This window comes from Tasmannia lanceolata, unplaced genomic scaffold (genome assembly GCF_043159265.1).
Source record: "Tasmannia lanceolata isolate RefF3 unplaced genomic scaffold, GAP_Taslan_0.1 ptg000015l, whole genome shotgun sequence".
In the NCBI taxonomy this organism is placed as follows: Eukaryota; Viridiplantae; Streptophyta; class Magnoliopsida; order Canellales; family Winteraceae; genus Tasmannia; species Tasmannia lanceolata.
In genome coordinates this window covers 27,031,006-27,049,833 of record NW_027518692.1, presented here as the reverse complement: position 1 = coordinate 27,049,833, position 18,828 = coordinate 27,031,006, and the positions used below count along the sequence as shown (strand labels likewise).

At 38.4% G+C, this 18,828-nt stretch overlaps 2 protein-coding genes and 1 pseudogene across 5 annotated transcripts; 2 read left to right on the top strand and 1 right to left on the bottom strand.

Annotated features, from left to right (window-relative positions):
• Window positions 1-1,081: 1,081 nt before the first annotated feature.
• Window positions 1,082-5,273, top strand: LOC143845556 (uncharacterized). 3 transcript variants are annotated; one of them, XM_077353937.1, is made up of 7 exons: window positions 1,082-2,270; window positions 2,424-2,583; window positions 2,693-2,769; window positions 2,863-2,902; window positions 3,979-4,033; window positions 4,534-4,600; window positions 4,709-5,273. In XM_077353937.1, the coding sequence occupies exons 1-7, from the start codon at window positions 1,674-1,676 to the stop codon at window positions 4,919-4,921; spliced, it is 1,209 nt and encodes a 402-aa protein (XP_077210052.1). In that variant the 5' UTR covers window positions 1,082-1,673; the 3' UTR covers window positions 4,922-5,273. The 3 variants fall into 3 exon arrangements, with proteins under 3 accessions (XP_077210052.1, XP_077210051.1, XP_077210053.1); XM_077353936.1 differs by having other exon boundaries at window positions 4,531-4,600; XM_077353938.1 differs by lacking the exon at window positions 4,534-4,600.
• A 573-nt stretch (window positions 5,274-5,846) lies between these two features.
• Window positions 5,847-8,261, top strand: LOC143846148 (pentatricopeptide repeat-containing protein At5g59600 pseudogene; annotated as a pseudogene).
• Window positions 8,262-8,806: 545 nt separating this feature from the next.
• On the bottom strand, window positions 8,807-15,072 carry LOC143892349 (tobamovirus multiplication protein 2A-like). Of its 2 annotated transcripts, none has more exons than XM_077396898.1 (6): window positions 14,835-15,072; window positions 11,562-11,661; window positions 11,362-11,442; window positions 10,419-10,523; window positions 10,138-10,339; window positions 8,807-9,206 (listed from the first exon to the last, which is right to left on the bottom strand). In XM_077396898.1, exons 1-5 carry the CDS (start codon window positions 15,059-15,061, stop codon window positions 10,238-10,240), a joined length of 615 nt encoding a protein of 204 aa, XP_077253013.1. In that variant the 5' UTR covers window positions 15,062-15,072; the 3' UTR covers window positions 8,807-9,206; window positions 10,138-10,237. The 2 variants fall into 2 exon arrangements, with proteins under 2 accessions (XP_077253013.1, XP_077253012.1); XM_077396897.1 differs by having other exon boundaries at window positions 8,812-9,206; window positions 10,156-10,339.
• Window positions 15,073-18,828: the final 3,756 nt, after the last annotated feature.

Below are 18,828 nucleotides of genomic sequence, written 5' to 3'. Positions count from 1 at the left end.
CTAATTGTTAATAATTTCAGGGGTGTTTGGGCAAGGGAAATGATATTTTCACTTCCCCAGCATTACGCATGCGCCCCCTTATAATGTGATTTGACGTGAACAGTGGGCAACTTAAACACTTTTTCACGTCAGATCACGTTATCAGTGGGGCGTATGCGTTCTGCAGGTGGTGAAAATATCATCGGCCAAAGAAAATTATGAAAAGTATTATTCTCCAGTCTTCCCTGTTGCTGGGTTTTTTTCTTTTCCTAGGATTTATGTGGGTAAAGGTAGGAGACAAAGGAGGGGACCAGCATTAATTAGAGAAAGATACTATGATGAGTGGAGAGACAAGGTAGAGAGAGAAAGAGAGACCATCATTTTCAAGACAAGATTTTGCTGATGTCGCTAAGAAAAAGCTGATGTGACCACTAAATATTCTCCCACATAAATCCTAGGAAAAAAAAAACCGAGCAACCAAACGGAGCTAAAATTATGAAAATGAAGGGGCGAGACGGGGAGAGGGGGTGGGGGGGGGTGGGGGTGGAGGACAGAAGAAGGCAGTAATGCTGATGCAGCTATTTTTAGGAAAAGACAAACAAAAGAAGGTGGAAATGCTAGAAAGGGGGAGTGGGAATATCATATCCTATAGTATTATTTACACAATGTTCCAAGCTAATTGGTGTGGGGTCAGAACGACAGTTGATTATTCCCTCCATGAATAAGTACATTTGGGAGTAAAATTACATGAGGTCTAGTTGAGAACGGTCACGCAGTAACTCGGAGATTCCCATGCTGTAAAATCCAGAAACACCCAGAAAGAAATAAAAAGGTAATTTTTTTTTTGTTTCTGTCATGTACCCATTTCAAAAAGTTTTTCATTTTTACTTGTAATTTATTGGGTTGGTTTTTGTATGTTTTGTCTCTGGGGTTTTCAAGGTAAATAATTTTTTTGTCAATTTCAATTTTCCAAATAAGAAACTGAAACTCTATAGACTTTGAAAAGGGAGATTTTATAGAGTTTGAAAAGGTTAAAAGCACTTCTTCTTTTTTCTTTTTCTTTTTTTTTATTTTGATTTTTTAGATTTTTTTTGTTTTTGTGTCTATCGAGATATTTCCCTTTGTTCCTATTTGTCTTTAGGAAAATTTCATATTACTGTATCTTTGTTTTGGACCCTTTAACAGTGTTAAGTTGTTTAACATGCCATCTTAAACTTTTCTGTTAAGCTGAAATATCCATAACAAAATTCGCAATTTTATGGGCATAAAAGGGTGTAATTTTATTATTTTGGGTTGATTTTTTAATGTTTTGTGCTTTGGGTATATCAGTGTTCTTCCCTATCTTCATGGAATTATGCATTTATATTCATATCTTACGAAGGAAGTCTTTAAGAATATGAGAGTGACACTGGCTTTTCGAATAAAACTTTTGAATTTCGACAAGGTGTTAGTTGGTTCCCCTTTTGTATTTTTGGTTTTATGCGCGATTTGTGTGGTATTCTTTGTGACTCAAATAATTGAATTGTGGTTGTTAGTTGTGGGTTCCAATCCAAAAAGATCAGTTCTTGGGTTTGGAGGGTTTGACAGTTTTGGATTGAATTATGATTGGTTAGTTGTGGGTTCCAATATAAATTTTTTTTTCAGTTCTTGGGTTTGGTGGGTTTGACAGTTTTGGATTGTGAGATTGTTTGTAAATGAACACTCACGAGATCTCATGTCATGACGATAAGCACATGTCACTAATGGGTTGTTCATTGGATCGCTCTGCGAGTTTCTATCAGAAGTTTAGTGCTAGGCAACTCTGTAATATGGGGTTTTCTTTTCAGTTTCCATTACCAGAAGGCATAGTTCATCAAAACATTCCTCGAAGGCCTCGTTCCCACTCATCTGATTTGTTTTCGTGCTTGGAGGGAGGCTCTCCCCCGCTGAGTTTTATTCCTACTAACTCATCTTACAGTGACTCAAATTGCTTTGAATCACAGTCTTCTTCATTTTATGACGATGATCGTAGCCCGGGTTTTCCTCCATACGTGTATCAAGTTGGTACACTACCCTCGTTCTCTCAATTGTCGCCAATCTGTTCTGCAGAATTCCCTTCGCCTTGGCCTTCTGAGGGTCAATTCTTTGTTGATTTACCAAATCAAAATGATGTCAATCAACATTCTAGGACTTTTGATCATTTCGGTAAATTCCAACATAGAAAGTCTCAAGATAGTGAGCTACCGCCTTTCATACAAAGTAAGCCTGGTAAAGGTTACGCCTCTGATGGGGAGGGATTTCATAATCCTAGTGTGAGTTTTCCAATCTTTTAAGTTATTTCTTTAGCTGCTTAAGCAGCTTTCCTTGCTTTATTGGTCAATATGAAAAGAGTGATTCTGGTTTTTAATTGGTTCTTGCTTTGTAAATTATTGAAATTTGTTTAAATCTTTGTTTGTGTTGTACAGATTGGCTGTAATCCATTTAACCCAACAAAGTTTCTAAAGACTTCAAGGGGTGTTTCTGTTTCTTCGAGCAATGATTCATCAAGTAAAATACGTATCAGATGGACTCAAGAGCTTCATGAACGATTTGTCGAATCTGTAAATCACCTTGGAGGCGCAAAGAGTAAGTAATTTGATATCTATCTTCATAGAGGAGAGGGGAATTGAGTTTTTTAACCATTTTCAACTTGATAAATGCCAGTTATAGAGTAATATTTATTGATTGTTTGCAGAAGCAACTCCAAAAGGGATCTTGAGGTTGATGGGCACCGATGGGTTGACCGTCTTTCATGTAAAAAGTCATTTGCAGGTAGTAATTATATTATTCGTATCTTTGGATGGATTTTAGTTGTGGTTAGTGAGTTCTTTTAGGGATCTGAATTGAAACTTATGTGGTCTGCAGAAATTTCGAATTGCCAAGGACATCCCTGATTCTGCTGAAGGTAAATCACAGTTCCACACACCGCCACGATACACATCACAAAAGCCTCAAATAGACGGCCCTTAACCTTGATTCCTTGCAAGTTGGTTATAGTCATGTTCTGAGTGATTAGTGTACCTTAGAGAAGACTCACGCCCAACTGTTGTAGAGAAAATCACAGTTCCACACACCCCTTGATTTACCTTCTAAGGGTGTTCTAGATTTGCCCCCCTTAAAGGGTTGTGATCTTTATTACCAAATTTTCAAAGTTGTGTAGAAGGTGAATTTTGTCTTTGGAGCTCCCTAGCTGAGACTGAAATTCATGGATGTTAGGGGGAAGAGCAGACAGTAGATAGATTTAGCCGCTGGAAATGATGATACTTTTTTGTTTTCCTTGAAATACAACTTGAGAAGAGTACTTTTGAGATGAGGTATTGCCCGTAAAACTGCTGGACTAAGAGTTTTGATCTGCAGTTTGAAGCTGATGACTTTTGTGATTAGGACATGCATGGGTGCATGACCAAAAAATCATATATCTGACATTCGAGTTGACACTCCATGAGGAATCTACAAATTCAGACACCTGAGAATGTTAACAGCATAGACTGCCAAGACGAACAAAAAATAGAAGTTTCTTAACTGTGAGTGGGGATAACGAGTTATGTTATAGACTGCGAAGAAAATTTGTGTCTGGGAAATGGGAAAAAGCCTGCTAGAGGTGAAGAATCACCTTACTGACGAGGCTGATAGGCAGCAATAATCTGATAATTGCCGAGATAATTAGGGATCATATGCCTGAGTAGCTTAGGCTTTATAGTGTTTTAACTAAGTTATGCTATGCTGTTTTTTCTGCTGCTCCTGTTGTTTGTTGGTTGGTCTTATCTCCTCATTCAAACATTTTATCCTGTATTAGTGTTGATTGATGCTATTAAAAAACATTTATGCTTATTTATTTATGAATTTTTTTGTACGTGATTCTATGGCTTGGTCCATATTGCTTATATGCTTCAGTCCCAGCTTTTCCATTTTATGCTTCTGATCATCCTCTTTACCAATGATTCTCTTTTCTTATGTATAATATACTCTCTTCTCTTGCAGGAAAATTCGAGAGGAAAGCTTCTACTATTGACATTCCACAGTTCGACTTGAAAACGTAACTTCCGATATCGAACTCTCTTAGGCTGATTTTTAGACTTAAATATGAAATTATCCAGCTTCCTATATCTTGTTCATAGTTAGCAAAATCACAAAATGTGATTCGGCAAAAAAAATGGGACAGGAAAAATTCAGGTTTACCTTTAATATATATTGGTTAAAAAAGCATAGTAAAAAAGGGGTCAACTAAACATATACACGAAAAAAACACATTTAAAACTTTAAAAATTTTCTCATTTACAAAATATAGCGGGGTTAAAGTTAGAAAGTTGGCCAAAAATTGCGTTTAATATGTTTACAAAATGTTTTAAAAGTTTTCCTAAAAACGGTGTAAAAGTTTTAAATGGAGTATTAAATGGCAAATCTACAAAATGCAAAATGGTGTTGTTTAAACAGAGTTTTGCTAATTATGATCTTGGTTTTCTTTATGTTTGCTTGTTCAAAAAAGTGCAGAATCGAAGTACTTACTTTCATTTTTAAACCTGAAAATGACAGCAGCATGCAGATCACAGAAGCACTAAGACTTCAAATAGATGTCCAAATGCGTCTGCATGAGCAGTTAGAGGCATGCCATTTCCTTGAAAAAATTGACAGCCCTTTCTACTATTTTGTTATGGTTCATGCATTTCTGCCATCAAATCTGAACACTTCCTTCCTCTTCTCTTTGGGTCAGATTCAGCGAAAATTACAGGTGCAAATTGAAGAACAAGGTAAGCAACTTCAAAAGATGTTTGATCAGCAGCAGAAAGCAAAGAGCAACCTGTTTGAGACCCAAAAGTTAGATGTCCTATTTCCAGGGGAAGAACCTGTCTGCCTTGAAGATGTTCAGATTCAAGGCGTAAATGAAGGATTTGAGAACACCCATTTCCCAATTAAGATCACTTAGCTCCGCCAACACACACACATTGGTTGTGTGAAACAACCAATTACTCAAAAAGCTTAAGCTGTTAGAGTTGCTGTTATTCAATCATTTATACTTTAACACTACCCTTCACTCGTGGCCCCTTCTTTGTGTTGGCCGTACACGTGGATTTTTAATATCAAGGAGTTTTTAGGTTTTGAACTCAGGACCCGCGTGAGGAAGTAGCTCTGATACCATGTGAAACAACCACCTACTCCAAAAGGTTAGAGTTGGTGCTATTTAAACATTTATACTTTAACAGGTCGGGCAAAGGATCCCAGAGTGACATTTGGTTTGGGTTGGAAAATTAGCAAATTCTTATCCAGACATTCTACCATTAAGGTTTGTTGGGCCACAATGTATATAGGCCGTGCCCCAAAAATCATCTCCAGATTATCATCTTATCATCCTAATCCTCCGATCTGTAGCGGTTTCTATAATGTGGCTCTCCCTACAAATCGAAGGGCTAGGATCATCTTATGGAGATGATTTTTGGGAACGGCCTATTTACGTTGGGCCCAACAAATGAATGATTTGGATCTTCAAACAAGGTGGACCCAATGTAATTTTGTAAAAATACATGCACCTATGTGTAGACACATTATAAAAACTCTTGCACATTATCATGGAAACAAACTAAAAGATGCCATTAAGTTACAATGACCCCACCCTAAACAAAATCAAAGAATGCCATTAGGTTACCCGTTACAATATTTGTTGGGCCACACGTACATAGGATGTGCTAGGATGCGCCGTGTAAATCATCTGGACCGGGACTAGGTGCATCCTATATACGTTGTGGGCCGACAAATGAACGGTTTGGATCATCCTATCCAGTGGGTCCTACTGTATTTTATTTAAAAATAAGCAGCTGGGAGTTTGGCATAAGACCGGATACAAATTTAAAACTTGATCAATTATACAAGGAAATGAGTTGGATATCTTTACAACATATTTGTCTCAAAAGATATTACCAATCAGATTCAAATGGTGAAGTTGATCATTAAACCATAGTCTTCCTTAAAAGGGTATTAAAATTTGTTTCGAATGAGGATGTATAATCAGTCTCCTGATCAATTGGGTTCTCTGTTGCAGAGTTGCATGAAATCTAAAGCTTTGAAACCAGGCAAGCAAATCCATGCACAGTTATTTGCAGCTGGAATAGACATAGATATAGCATCTCTTAAGTCCAAGCTCATAGGACTATATGCTGGTTGTGGGGATATGAGCTCTTCAAGGCTAGTTTTTGACAGTATGCAAAAACCCACTATTTTTGCATGGAATTGGATGATCTCAGCATCTGCTTTCCAAGGGGACTTTAAATATGCAATTCAATTTTTTTCCCACATGCAAAAAACTGGAATTGCTGCCAATAAATTCACCTTTTCATTTGTACTTAAAGCCTGCCTGGGTCTGTTAGAAATCAACAAGGGGAAGGAGCTACATTGTACTATAATCAGAAGGGGATTTGAATATGAAGTTTCTGTGGCCAATTCTCTCATTGACATGTATTGTAAATGCGGGGAATTGGAGATTGCTCGCCGGGTGTTTGATAGAATGTCTGAGAGAGATGTAGTTTCATGGACATCCATGATTTGTGGATACTCTCAAAGAAAGAAACTTGAGCAGTCATTCGCTCTTTTCGAGCGAATGAAATTAGAAGGCTTGGAACCAAATGAGTTCACTTGGAATGCGATAATTGCGGGTTATGCTCAGAATGGAGACTGTAACATAGCTTTAGAGTACTTCAACAAAATGAAACAAGAAGGACTAGACCCTGATTTGGTCACGTGGAATGCGATGATCACGGGTTTTAGTCAAAACCTACGGAGCGTTGAAGCTTTGGAACTGTTCAATGAGATGTTGGTTAGAGGAATTAAACCCAATTCAGTCACTGTTGCTGGATTGCTCCCTGTATTCGGATCAATAGGATCACTACAAAAAGGAAAGCAGGTTCATAGTCTCGTCTACCGAAGAGGACTTGAGCTTAATATTTTTACGGCGACTGCTCTTGTTGACATGTACTCAAAATGTGGGTGTGTCAAAGATGCTAGAAAAGTATTTGATCAGATTTCATTAAGGAATGTTGCATCATGGAATGCTTTGATTGGGTGTTACGGGAAGCACGGACTTGTTGACACCGCGATTCAACTGTTTGAGAGGATGCAAAATGAAGGTGTAGAGCCTAACCAAGTCACATTTACCTGCATTCTTTCTGCTTGCAGCCATGGTGGAATGGTTGAGAAAGGATTGGAAATTTTTGGCTCTATGAAAGATCTTTATAGGGTTGAATTAAACAGAGAGCATTATGCTTGTGTGGTTGATCTTTTATGTCGATCGGGGCAGCTTGTAGAAGCTTATAAACTATTAAAGGAGATGCCAATTGAGGTTAATGATTCAGTGATTGGAGCCTTTTTTAATGGGTGTAGAATACATGGGAGAAGCGATATGGCGAGGGAGTTGGCAGAGGAGATTTTGGAGATGGAGTTAAAGAGACCGGCGGGTTTTGTGCTTTTATCCAATATTTATGCGGCGGAGGGGAAGTGGGAAGGGGTTGAGAATGTGAGAAAGGTGATGAAGGAGAAGGGGGTCTGGAAGAAGCCAGGGTCTAGTTGGGTTGAGAGGAAGGATGGTTTGGTTGGGTTTAATGTAGGGAAAAGTAGGGGTGTTCATTATTCGCTTATAACCAAATAAGCGAATTGGTTTGGTCGGGTCGGTTCGGTTCGGTTTCGGTTATTTTTTTTTTGGAAATTTAGTTATTCGGGTTCGGTTTCTGTTATCTCAAAAAAAATTCGGTGAACCGAATAACCGAAATTATGATAAAAACCATTATTTTTTCAAACAAAAGTGCTAAATGGCATTCCGTAGGATGATCAAAACCGTCCATTTGATTGATCACAACTTAATTAGGTTGTGCTAAAAAATTCATTTCGATAGGACGATCCTAGCCCTCCGATCTAAACCGAGATTTTGCTTTTTTTCCCTCCTTTTCTCCCACTATTCGGTTATAACCGAATAACCGAATTTTTAATCGGTTCGGTTTTTAGAAGTTTCGGTTATCAACTTTCGGTCTATTCGGTTCGGTTATAACCGAACGAACACCCCTAGGGAAAAGAAAGGGACTTAAGTTTGATGTTTGAGCCTACATTTGGTTTTGGTTTCAATGTCAAAAACTGAAGAAACAGTAACTTGGTTTCAGGGTCAGACTCTGATCATAGTCACTTATCGATGAGCATCTAAGAGTTGAGAGGTATTAACAGCAATAAGCCTGACTAATGAAGTTTGCGAATTATGTGAAGGGTTGAGATGGTTCGTGAATTATGCGGGGGGGGGGTCGGGGGGGGTCCTTTAATCATTGAAGCGACTCGGCAAATGTCATAGCATGGGCTCAAAGCAAAGCATTAGGTCCTTGTAAATTAGCAGGCATTATATCGGAAATTAGAGACCTGTGCTTAAAAATATCTCCAGATTTTCAGCAGTTGGTGAGGTCAGTGCATGACCAAGGAGATAAATTAGCTAAAGGAGGAGCGGAGAAGGAAGAGGTGGTGATTGTTAGCTCAAATTTATCTGACAAAGTGAGGTTGGAGTCTTAGTAGGTTGGTGGGTGGGATTTTTGGGAGTTTCTGCTTTATATACCCTTTGGGACGTCTTGTCCCTCTTGTATTTATGTAGAACATTTTCTTTAATAAAATTCTGTTATCCTTCAAAAAAAAAAAATGTTTATGACTGGAGCTTGCATACTGAAGAAGTCTAATCAATAGAGTGACATCAGACACCCCATATTTTGTGGCTCAAAGCCCATAACAACAGAGAAAGTAGATATGAAACAAATAAATTTACTCCCATGACCTGGAACTGATACGACTGCATAACAGGCCTCTTTCATGCAGGAATCGGATGCCAACCTCCATGATTCTCACCGGTAGTGAAATCAAGTGTCAGGTGTTCATAAAACCCCTACAAGAGCAGAGAGCAAAGAGAAAAAAGAAAACTTGGCAATATATTCTCTTCATATCCCAAAATATAACTTGCCAACATCAACATATGCCCTGTATCATCCCAATTTTCACCATTTTTCAATCATAGTAAGTGGTGTGATCTATTCAAAATAATACAGATTGTGAGTAACAAAATTGATTACAGGATTTGAAAAATCCTACAGTTGTGAGTGCTGAGTACATGGAACTACCCTGTATCTTTCCGTCGTAAGCCATGCTGAGATAGGATAGAGAATTCCTGCCTTGACTCTGCCCATGACACTAACGTTGGCCTGGAAGAATAGGAATATTAGTTGTAAATAGCTTGTACATTTAAAACACAGTCAAATTAACAGATGATATAATACTGTATGTCACACTAACACAAACAATAATTTATGTTAGATTTCATAATATAAGCTGAAACACAACAAATTTCTGATTAGTATTATAACCTCTAGGGCCATCTCTATAATATTATGTGACACTAATACAAATAATAATGGGAAGTGATATATCCACACCCTTTTTTACTTGGGACAGCCACCTCTGGTGTATCTTTGACTGCAGAGGGCTGATTTAATTCACGTGGGAAGGATTCAACGGGCTTGATTGCCACGTACAATGTAGTTGGCTGTCCCATGTAAAGAAAAGAGGCGAATTTATCATTTCCCATAATAATGTATGTTATATTTTTATTATGTGAAATGATATCAGCACAACCATATTTTGATATTTTTACTAACCCATCTTGTCTTTTAGTGTTTAAAGAGCTGTCAAAACGTTATTACATTTCCCAAAATGTTCTGACGAGCCAATTAAAGCAGAAAAGACAGCTGGGTTTCTGCAAATATCAAAATAAGGTTGGGCTGATAACATTTCCCTTTTCTTATATGTTACACTAATACAAACAATAATGTACGTTATATTTCATACTATAAGCTGAAAAATAACAAATTTCTGGTAAGTATTATGACCTCTAGGACTATATTACCACTAATACAAACAATAATGTATGTTATATTTCATGCTATAAGCTGAAAAATAACAAATTTCTGGTAAGTATTATGACCTCTAGGACTATATTACAGATAATTCATTAAAATCTGCAACTAGGTGTGTGTAGACATCTATTAGTATATGTTAGAATAAATCATACATTCCAACACCAGTATTAGAGTAGTAATGAATTTTGCAGTTCTTCTGAACAAGACAGATTCCTACCTTTTCTCAGATGCCTACCTTTTCTCACTCCGAGTCATCGGCCGATAACCGCTATTACTGACATTATATTATCTGAGAAAGGCCTACATATAATCAGAATTCATTGGGGAACAGGTGGGGCGACAGTCTCTTCATCCCTAATGATGTAGTCCGATGGCTGCTTTTCAGCCAGCCAGCAAAGAGCTAATGAGAAAGCTATAGCCTGTAGAACAGAAAACTAAACTCAGCGGACATGATTCCTAACAGAAACGATAGTTGTTAGAGTGCATTTTAATCTATACCTCCAAGACAACTACTCCAAGAGCAACCCATCTAATGTATTTCCATTCTCTGTGCAAAAAGTCGAACATTGTACGAAAATTGCCGGTTCTATCAGTTGGTAATTTCTGTCAAAGAGTAGATACAATTGTTACGCCATTGAAAACAAGATAGTAGACCTTATACCTCAGAAGTAATAACATGCCTCTGAAATCTGAAATATGACCAAATTAAATATGAATTATTGTTATTATTATTATTAATCAAAGGGAGATGATATTGCAGAAAGTGCCAGAAACACTGGTTTTGCTCCTTCCCACCCATCTACCTGTTTAATTTTATTTTTTCTTTCTTGGTTCACACAGCTCATAGTGAGGAGTATGAGCCAATGCAAAAGTTCAAAGTAAAAATATGAGTTGAAACTAGGAAGGACCAAACAAGTGGGTAGCAACACTAATTTCCTCATTCAAAAGGGACAAATTACTCTTTGAAAATGAAGGAAAGCTCAAAACCGATTATTAAAAGAATGAAGCATTTCAAAATCTAATGCTTTGGTCCAAAATTTAATGCTTACAAAATATTCCATGAATTAAAGTTTATGTTTTCCATTTGGGTTAATTTCTATAAAAATTATTAAAACTTGGGTAATTTAATAAATCCATCTTCCCAAAATAATGTGTAATTCAAATTGAGTAATTCTTCATTGGCTATGCAGAATTAGACAAAATTTGCAGCTATAATATTGCTAGTATTTTTTATATTACATGAAACAACAGTCAGAAGTTTGGTAAGATCAGAGGAATTCTTTACAGACATTTATAAAAAAAGGGAACATTTTCAATAATAAGGATAAATTGGTAATTTCTAGGATATGATTTAAGGAATTTTAAGTAAATTTTCAGTGCCTGTCTTGAAAAAACAAGAAGACATTTATGGGAACTATGATGACCAGAACAAAATACTCACCTTTTTCCAGTTGTGATCAAAGAATATAAAAGCTGCAAGTGCAAGTTCCACCACGACAAGTAAGATCATGCATGCAGAATACTGGTGTGTCTTAAGGAATTTATCACATTATCATGTCCAAAGGGAACCTTTTAAATCAAATGAAGAAAATTGTGATATAATACCATAGGGCAAAATCATGTATATACATCCTAGGATACACAAGATAGACAACAACGATGCCGAGCTCCTGCTCCAATGCATCCACAACAAGAAATCATAAAGAGGACTGCTCCAATTGCTATCAAAAGGAAAATAAACCTGCAACAGAGCATATACAACATCAATTAAAGATTAGAATGTGTGTGTATATACATGCATGTATAGATTTTTATATGCATATGTGCACAGTACGAACCAAGTATTATATGCAAAAAATGCATTCTATAAATGATCTCAATCATTAAGAAATACAAAGCAACACAAAATTTAATGGTGGCAGTGTTAAGTGGATGCGGCAAACTGAAAATACAACTTCGAGGTCCAATGCAGAAGCCAATGATAGAGTTAAAGGATTATTGGGGTTTAGCCTCTAGCCCAATTGGCTAAGGCTTTGGCTTTCAACCTTAAGGTCAGAGGTTCAATCCCAGCTTGCCTATCAAAAAAAAAAAAAAAGAGAGTTCCAAGGATTAAAAGGAAAACACTAATAAACATTGGCTGCGGCATGGGGAGTTCATGCCCTTTGGTTCCCACTGTACACATAGCATATGCATATTGTGATAGATCAGAGTCAGACAGCTAACGTAGTCCAATCACTGTGACTTAGGGGCTATGGCTCATTCACGCGGTGGCATAACTATAGTAAAAGAAACCCACAACCACAATTTTTCTCAATGCAATTAGCAACCATGAAAGTGCATCAATATGAATTGTGTTATACTCATAGCAACTGCTAAAGACATCAACAGAAGTATCCTCCAGAAAATAACATTCTTCACATTCATCTGAAATATGGGCTGCAACAATGAACAAACAACAACATTAGCAATCAAAGTGGGAACAATCATTATCAATATGTGCAATCACCTCATAATCAGATCAATTTTCATGGAAGGGCATCTTTCTTCGGTGTCGGCAGGTTAAAAGACATGTTTTCACAAGCACACCAGCTCACTTAAGATGGTACAACTTTAGAACTCTAAAGCTACTTACTACTACATGGTTTTGGCACATTAATGTCTAATATCGAACAGTCAAATATGGATATAGAACCCATTTCAGATTATCTAGTAGCATACATTGGCATAAATATCCAAATATTACACTGATAAACAATTTCTCTTATTGAGTATTTCCATCCTTTCCCCATTCAGTTACATAATCTTATACAACTTCAATACTGAATCTAAACCTACTACAATTTCAATCTAACGTTATGATAAACTGATTGAACAGTTTGATCAAACACTTAAGAATCGAACTTAATAAATCACAATTGCATAATGCTAGATGCAACTAATTGAGTGCCCCAATGTTAGGTAACTAACCAACACACCAAAAGCCCCAGGATGGTGGAACACATTAGGCTAGGCCCTTAAACCACTTACGACAGTAACTTTCCACCATGTTCCACAGCTTAGGTCCCTGATGGCCCACTTGATGACAGTCTTCACTCTGACTGTTCTTCAGGTAGCACTTTTCACAGGTCACCCCTTCGTCGGTGGCTTTTGAAGTAGTTCACGTCTCTAACTTATACATGTTTTTATGTTTTTTTTTATTTGTAGTTGAGATCAACTGTTTTTTTATTTGTAGGAGTCTAGGATTAGCCTCAACTGGTAGGTGAGATCAACAGTTGAGATGAAGTCTTGTTCAGAGTAAAACTTAATTTCTATATTATCTACATGCAAGGTCTTTCTTTGCACGATCGCTGGTGTTTTGTTTTCTAAAATAAAATTTTCAAAGTTCTCGAAGAGGGATGGTTCTATATTGTTCTTCGTGAATTTGTAGAACAACCATTCGTGAATTCGAAGGTTTATCCAATCGGAGGACGACAATGATCATCCCCCGACTCGTTCTTCGCACTTCCTGCTATGCCAACTTTCACTCTAGTTGCTCCAGGTAGCCCATTTCGTAGGTTGCCTCTTCTATGACTCGAACCCGAGACATGGTATTGGCTTTGATGCCAAATGTTAGGTACCTAACCAATACACCAAAAGCACCGGGATTGATGGAATGCGTCAGGTTGTTACAATCTTGGCTAGGGGCCTGGCTAGGTATGGGGCAAGGTGAGGCCCAACCTTGTATGGGATAGGTTTAAAGGGCCTAGCCTAAGGTGCTCAATCAGCTCTGGAGCTTTTGGCGTATTGGTTGGGCAACTAACATTCAGCATCAGAGCAGCCACCACATCATGTTTGAGTCACAAAAGGGGTAAACTGTGGAGAGGACGACCTGGAAATGGTTTCCATGTAGAATAAAAAGCCAAGAGTGAAAGCTATCAGAGTGAAGTTACCACAAAATGAGCCACCACAGAAGAGGCGACCAATGAAAAGGGCTGCATGGAAAAAGGGCAAGAGTGAAAGCTGCCATACAGTGGGCAACCAAGGGCAGCAGGTGTGTAAGCATGGTGGTATGGTCCTGAGTGGGGGCCTACCTAGGTATGGGACAAGGTGGGAGCCACCTTAGTATGGGCTAGGATTAAAGGGCCAACATAGAGTGGGCAACCAAGGGCTGCAGATTCAGAAGCATGGTGGGATGCTATGGTCTTGAGTGGGGGCCTGCCTAGGTATGGGATAACGTGGGAGCCACCTTGGTATAGGCCAGGATTAAAGGGCTGCCATAGAGTGCCAAGGGCTGTAGATTCAGAAGTGTTATTGGTGAAGCCTAATCTCAGTCTAATCTGGAAAGTACTGTACACTTTACCCCGACTGCGGCGGTCTCGAATTAGGGTTTTTCCTTTTATTGTAACGCGTCTGAGAACGCCATATAAAAGGATGTGATATTAGAAGCCGCCATAGTGAGAGGGTGAGGGTTTGTAATCTCTTCTTTAGAATAGTGGAATCGTTGGTTTGTCGCTCTGCTGTGGATGTAGCCCATACCAAACTGGTTGGGTGAACCACGTAAATCTGGTGTTCTGTTTGTGAGATTTTTGTTTATCTTTGCATAGTTATTCTGCTGCATTGTTAATTCCTAACAAGAAGCATGGTGGAATGCTATGGTCCTGAGTGGAGGCCTGCCTAGGTATGGGACAACGTGGGAGCCACCTTGGTATGGGCCAGGATTAAAGGGCATAACCTAATGTGTTCCATCAGCACTGGAGCTTTGGCATTTTGGTTAGGTACCTCAAATAAGCTAGGCCCTACTACCCAATTTAAAGTTTTAACATATAACCTTCTCTACATTGGTGGATAACATCATCAGAATTCATCGAAAGCATCCAATTCCCAAGAATTGGAAGAATCAAATAAAATAACTAAATCTAATGAAAACCCACGTACCACTCTTCAGGAAGATGGTAAGAATGTGACAAATGAACGGCGAGCAAAAATCGCCGACCCAAGACTATTTTTCGTGTTTGCGAAGAACCCGATTCGGAATCGCCAAGAGAAGATTGATGCCATCTTATTAGGAGGAAAATCCCATAAGTAGCCATTGCTAGGCCTATAAGGGCGAGGAAGAAGTTTAGGAGCTTCAAGAAGAATTCAGAAAACTTTACTTTTTCCATTTTCTCTGAGAATGTTGTTTGGTCCAAACCCTAATCCTGAATTTTTTGGCATTTTGTATGGAATTGAGTGGTGGGAGTTGGGCTAGAGAACTGGAATTGCGGGGAGTCCATGGAAACGGTTATGACCGTTTTTTTTAATGGTGTGTAGCTTCCTGTTTTTTTAAATAGCTTGCTAAGATCCAAACTATGAAAATGCCCTCCTAATCTCTATATATACTCGTCCCACTTTTCTTCCACGGACCACCCCTATTTTTCAAAAAGTAAAGTCCAACCAACACCATAGGATGATCCAAACCGTCCGTTTGACGTGCCACAACGTAAATAGATTGTGCCCCAAAATTCATTCCGGTAGGATGAACCTAACCCCCCCCCCCCCCCCCCCCCCCCCCCCCCCCAAAATCTATAATGTGCAGTTGCTCTATAGATCGGAGGGTTAGGATCATCCTGTTGAAATGATTTTTGGGCACAACTTATTTACGTTGTGGCCCAACAAATGGACTGTTTGGATCATCCTATCGTGTGGGCCGTGCCATACTTTTTGAAAAATATGGTTTGTACGGCCACACATCAAATAAAGTCTCATAAAAAGAGTAGTCACAAATACACTAGCGAGGGGGGGGGGGGGGGGGTGGCCTGACCATTGAAACCCTTTCCTCGCCTTCTGTTCAAGATTCAGGCTGTACAAAACGTTTTTCTATCACCGTAATTCCTCAAAAGCCGGGGCCCCATAATACTTCTAGCCGCTCATAACTTTGGTTGAAAAATATATGCATCCATCTAGTAAGCCTTATAAGATGGATGCACATAGGAGGAGGTATATGTACAAGATGGTCCACTTGTTCAATGATCCAAACTATCCAAATGTTATGTCTTTTTTGCAGCTGAAATCAGGTGTTGCTCTTGGGAAGTGAACCATGCTGAGTTGGCTTAGAAATGGATCAGAAAGATGACCGAAGTTGGACTTTGGGGGACTCTCGATACCTAATTCAGATAGGGCAACATTAAGAGTTGAGCAAAGCGTGAGGGAGAGCTTGAGAGTGATTGTGATATGTCGTGTACCTCTAAGTTTGTCCTCCTTTTATAGACGTGAGTTTGAAGGAATGTTGCCTTTTAAGTGGCGGGAGTGGAGATGACAACAAAAATCCTTAAAAACTAGTGAAATGAAAATACCTATTTAGAACATGTATTTTTTGTTTTCCTCGGACCTTCCCTCATGTCCACCCTTACAAGTATTTCCATCCCCGGCCCATCTCTCACAACTGACCCAACAAATATTCCATGGAATAGTTTTTCATGGTGGCCAAACATGCCCAAAGCCCCTAGCTCAATGGTCAAGGCCTTGGACATCAACCTTGAGGTCGAGGTTCGATCCCAGCTTACCTACAGGAGAAAATAATAATAAAACCTATGAAAAAGAAACATGCCCTAAGCCTTATGGAAGCTTTCTTTGATGAATGCAAGATGTTTTCTTTTTTATTGTTCTCATTGTCTATTCAATGACACTGTTATCTAATGGTTGATTTTGCTCCATGGCCGATTCATAACAAGGTCTTGGAAAAAGAGAAATCATATGTTTGCCCACTTTTCTTCCCCGGCTAAGGCTATGTTCACTTGTTTTCTCGGGAATCTGACGTGGCATTAGGAAAAGAAATCCAGGGAAACTGTGTAGGAAAAGGTTTCCCGCTCCTGTTCACGTGCACAGGAACTGTGCAGGAAAAGGTTTCTCGAGAAATTGCTTGCCCACCTTTTTTCACTAGTTTTCCCGGGAATGCAAATCTGACCAAAATAGTGGGATTTGGTTTCTCACACTTGTGAGAAAAGGGACATTTCCACATCATTTTTGACAATTTCTATGTCATTATTTGACATTTTCCACCTAGGCTTGTTACTTTATCAGGAAACCAAGTGAACACCAGAATTCTGTCTTGTCAAGGAAAAAAGAGGCTGTTTTCCAGGGATTTGCTTTCCCGGGAACGCAAGTGAACAGAGCCTTAGTGTAAAGAATAGTCATAAATACACGAGGTGCGAGGCGCAAGGAAGAAAAGGGGATGAATAAAGAGCTTTGGATCAGTTGGCAAGTGGTCCCCAATTTTACTTTTCCCACTCATATTTTCCCCTACAATTCTCGGGGCCACCCAACTGTAGTGTATTTATGACTACTCTTTTTACACTACAAGGGTGTGACCCGGGAAGAAAAAGGGGCGGATATATCATTTCCTCTAAAAAAAATATGCACATCCATCATAATTACGTTGTACAGGAAAAAGATGGAAAATGCCCTTAAAGGGAGGAGGAGAAGAAGAAGAGGAATTGGAAAATAAAAGGAAGAAGAAAAAAAGAATAAAAAGAGGAAGAAGAAAAGGTTAAGAAAAAAAAGAGAAGAATGAACAAGAAGAATCTACGTAAGAAAAAAAATGAAAGACGCCAGAAAAATGGAAAAGAAAAGAAGGAAAAAAGAAGAATTGACTCCGGAAAAAATAGAAGACGCCAGAAAAATGATGAAAAAAGAGGAAGAAGGGAAAGTTGTGATTGACTAATAAAAGTTGGTGAGATTTGGAGTCAAAGCGGTGAGATTTGGAGTCAAAGCGGTGAGATTTGAGGCCAAAATAGTGGGATTTAGGAGGTCTACTCGATAAAATAAAGGTTCAACTTGGTATAATGGGTGCCGACTTGGTAAAATGGGGGGTCGGCTCGGTAAAATGGGAGCTCATCTCAGTAAAATGGGTCCGAGTCAACTGCCCATTTTACCGATTCGACACCCAAATTTCACTGTTTCGACCAGTTATCGCATCATTTCGACACCAAATCTCACAAACTTTTATCAGTCAACTCCAATAATTCCTTCTCCTTCTTCCTCTCTCTCTCTCTCTTTTTTTTTTTTTTTTTTTCATTTTTTGCTGCGCGTCGATTCTTTTTTTTTTCAACTTCTTTTTCATTTTTTCTACGTTTTTTTTTTCCACTGTTTTTCATTGTCTCACTCATCTTCTTTTTCCTTCTTCCTCCCTTTTTTTTTGTTCCTCTCTTTCTTTCTCGCTCTTCTTTTTTTGTTCTTCTTTATCTTCTTCCAAGTTGGATTGATGGTTGGAGTGGTGGATAATAAAAAAAAAATCAAGAAGAAGAGTGACAAAACTATCTGGAAAGGCATTTTTGGTTTTTTATTCAAAAGCTTAGTTCGAACGGGAATTCACGAGAATAAAATTCGGGTGATGAAGTCATTGCATTTATATTTATCAAATATAAATAGGGCAGTGCTAAATCGACTCCCAAATATCTTAAATCGACCCCTATGTGTCTTTATCTCTCCTCTGGGTTAGAGAGAGAAAGAGGAGAGAGACAGACACATATATGGGAGTCATTTTACCTTTTACCATAGAACTTCCTAGATAAATCCGATTTCTTGCTTCCGAATGAGCCCCTCTGCGTATATGTATATATGTACATATAATATATACATAGGTACATGCACTAAACTCATAGTGACTAGTGACTACTTCATGAATTGAAGAAAATTGGCCCTTTAAACTTAATGGTAAGGCGTAAGTCATCTGTTCAAATCCGATAAAGGGCTTTTTTCACGAAGCTCCATGAAATGAGATAAATGAGAAATGAATCATAAAAAAAAAAATGACAATTTTTAGTTGTATACCTCTACTGAGGACATAACCCTCTAGTTCCAACCGGTCTAGGAGAACTTATATTCCGTGAAAAGGATTGTTAAAACTGAGACCAGACACCACTGTACTAAGTTAAGTATTATTGAACACCCC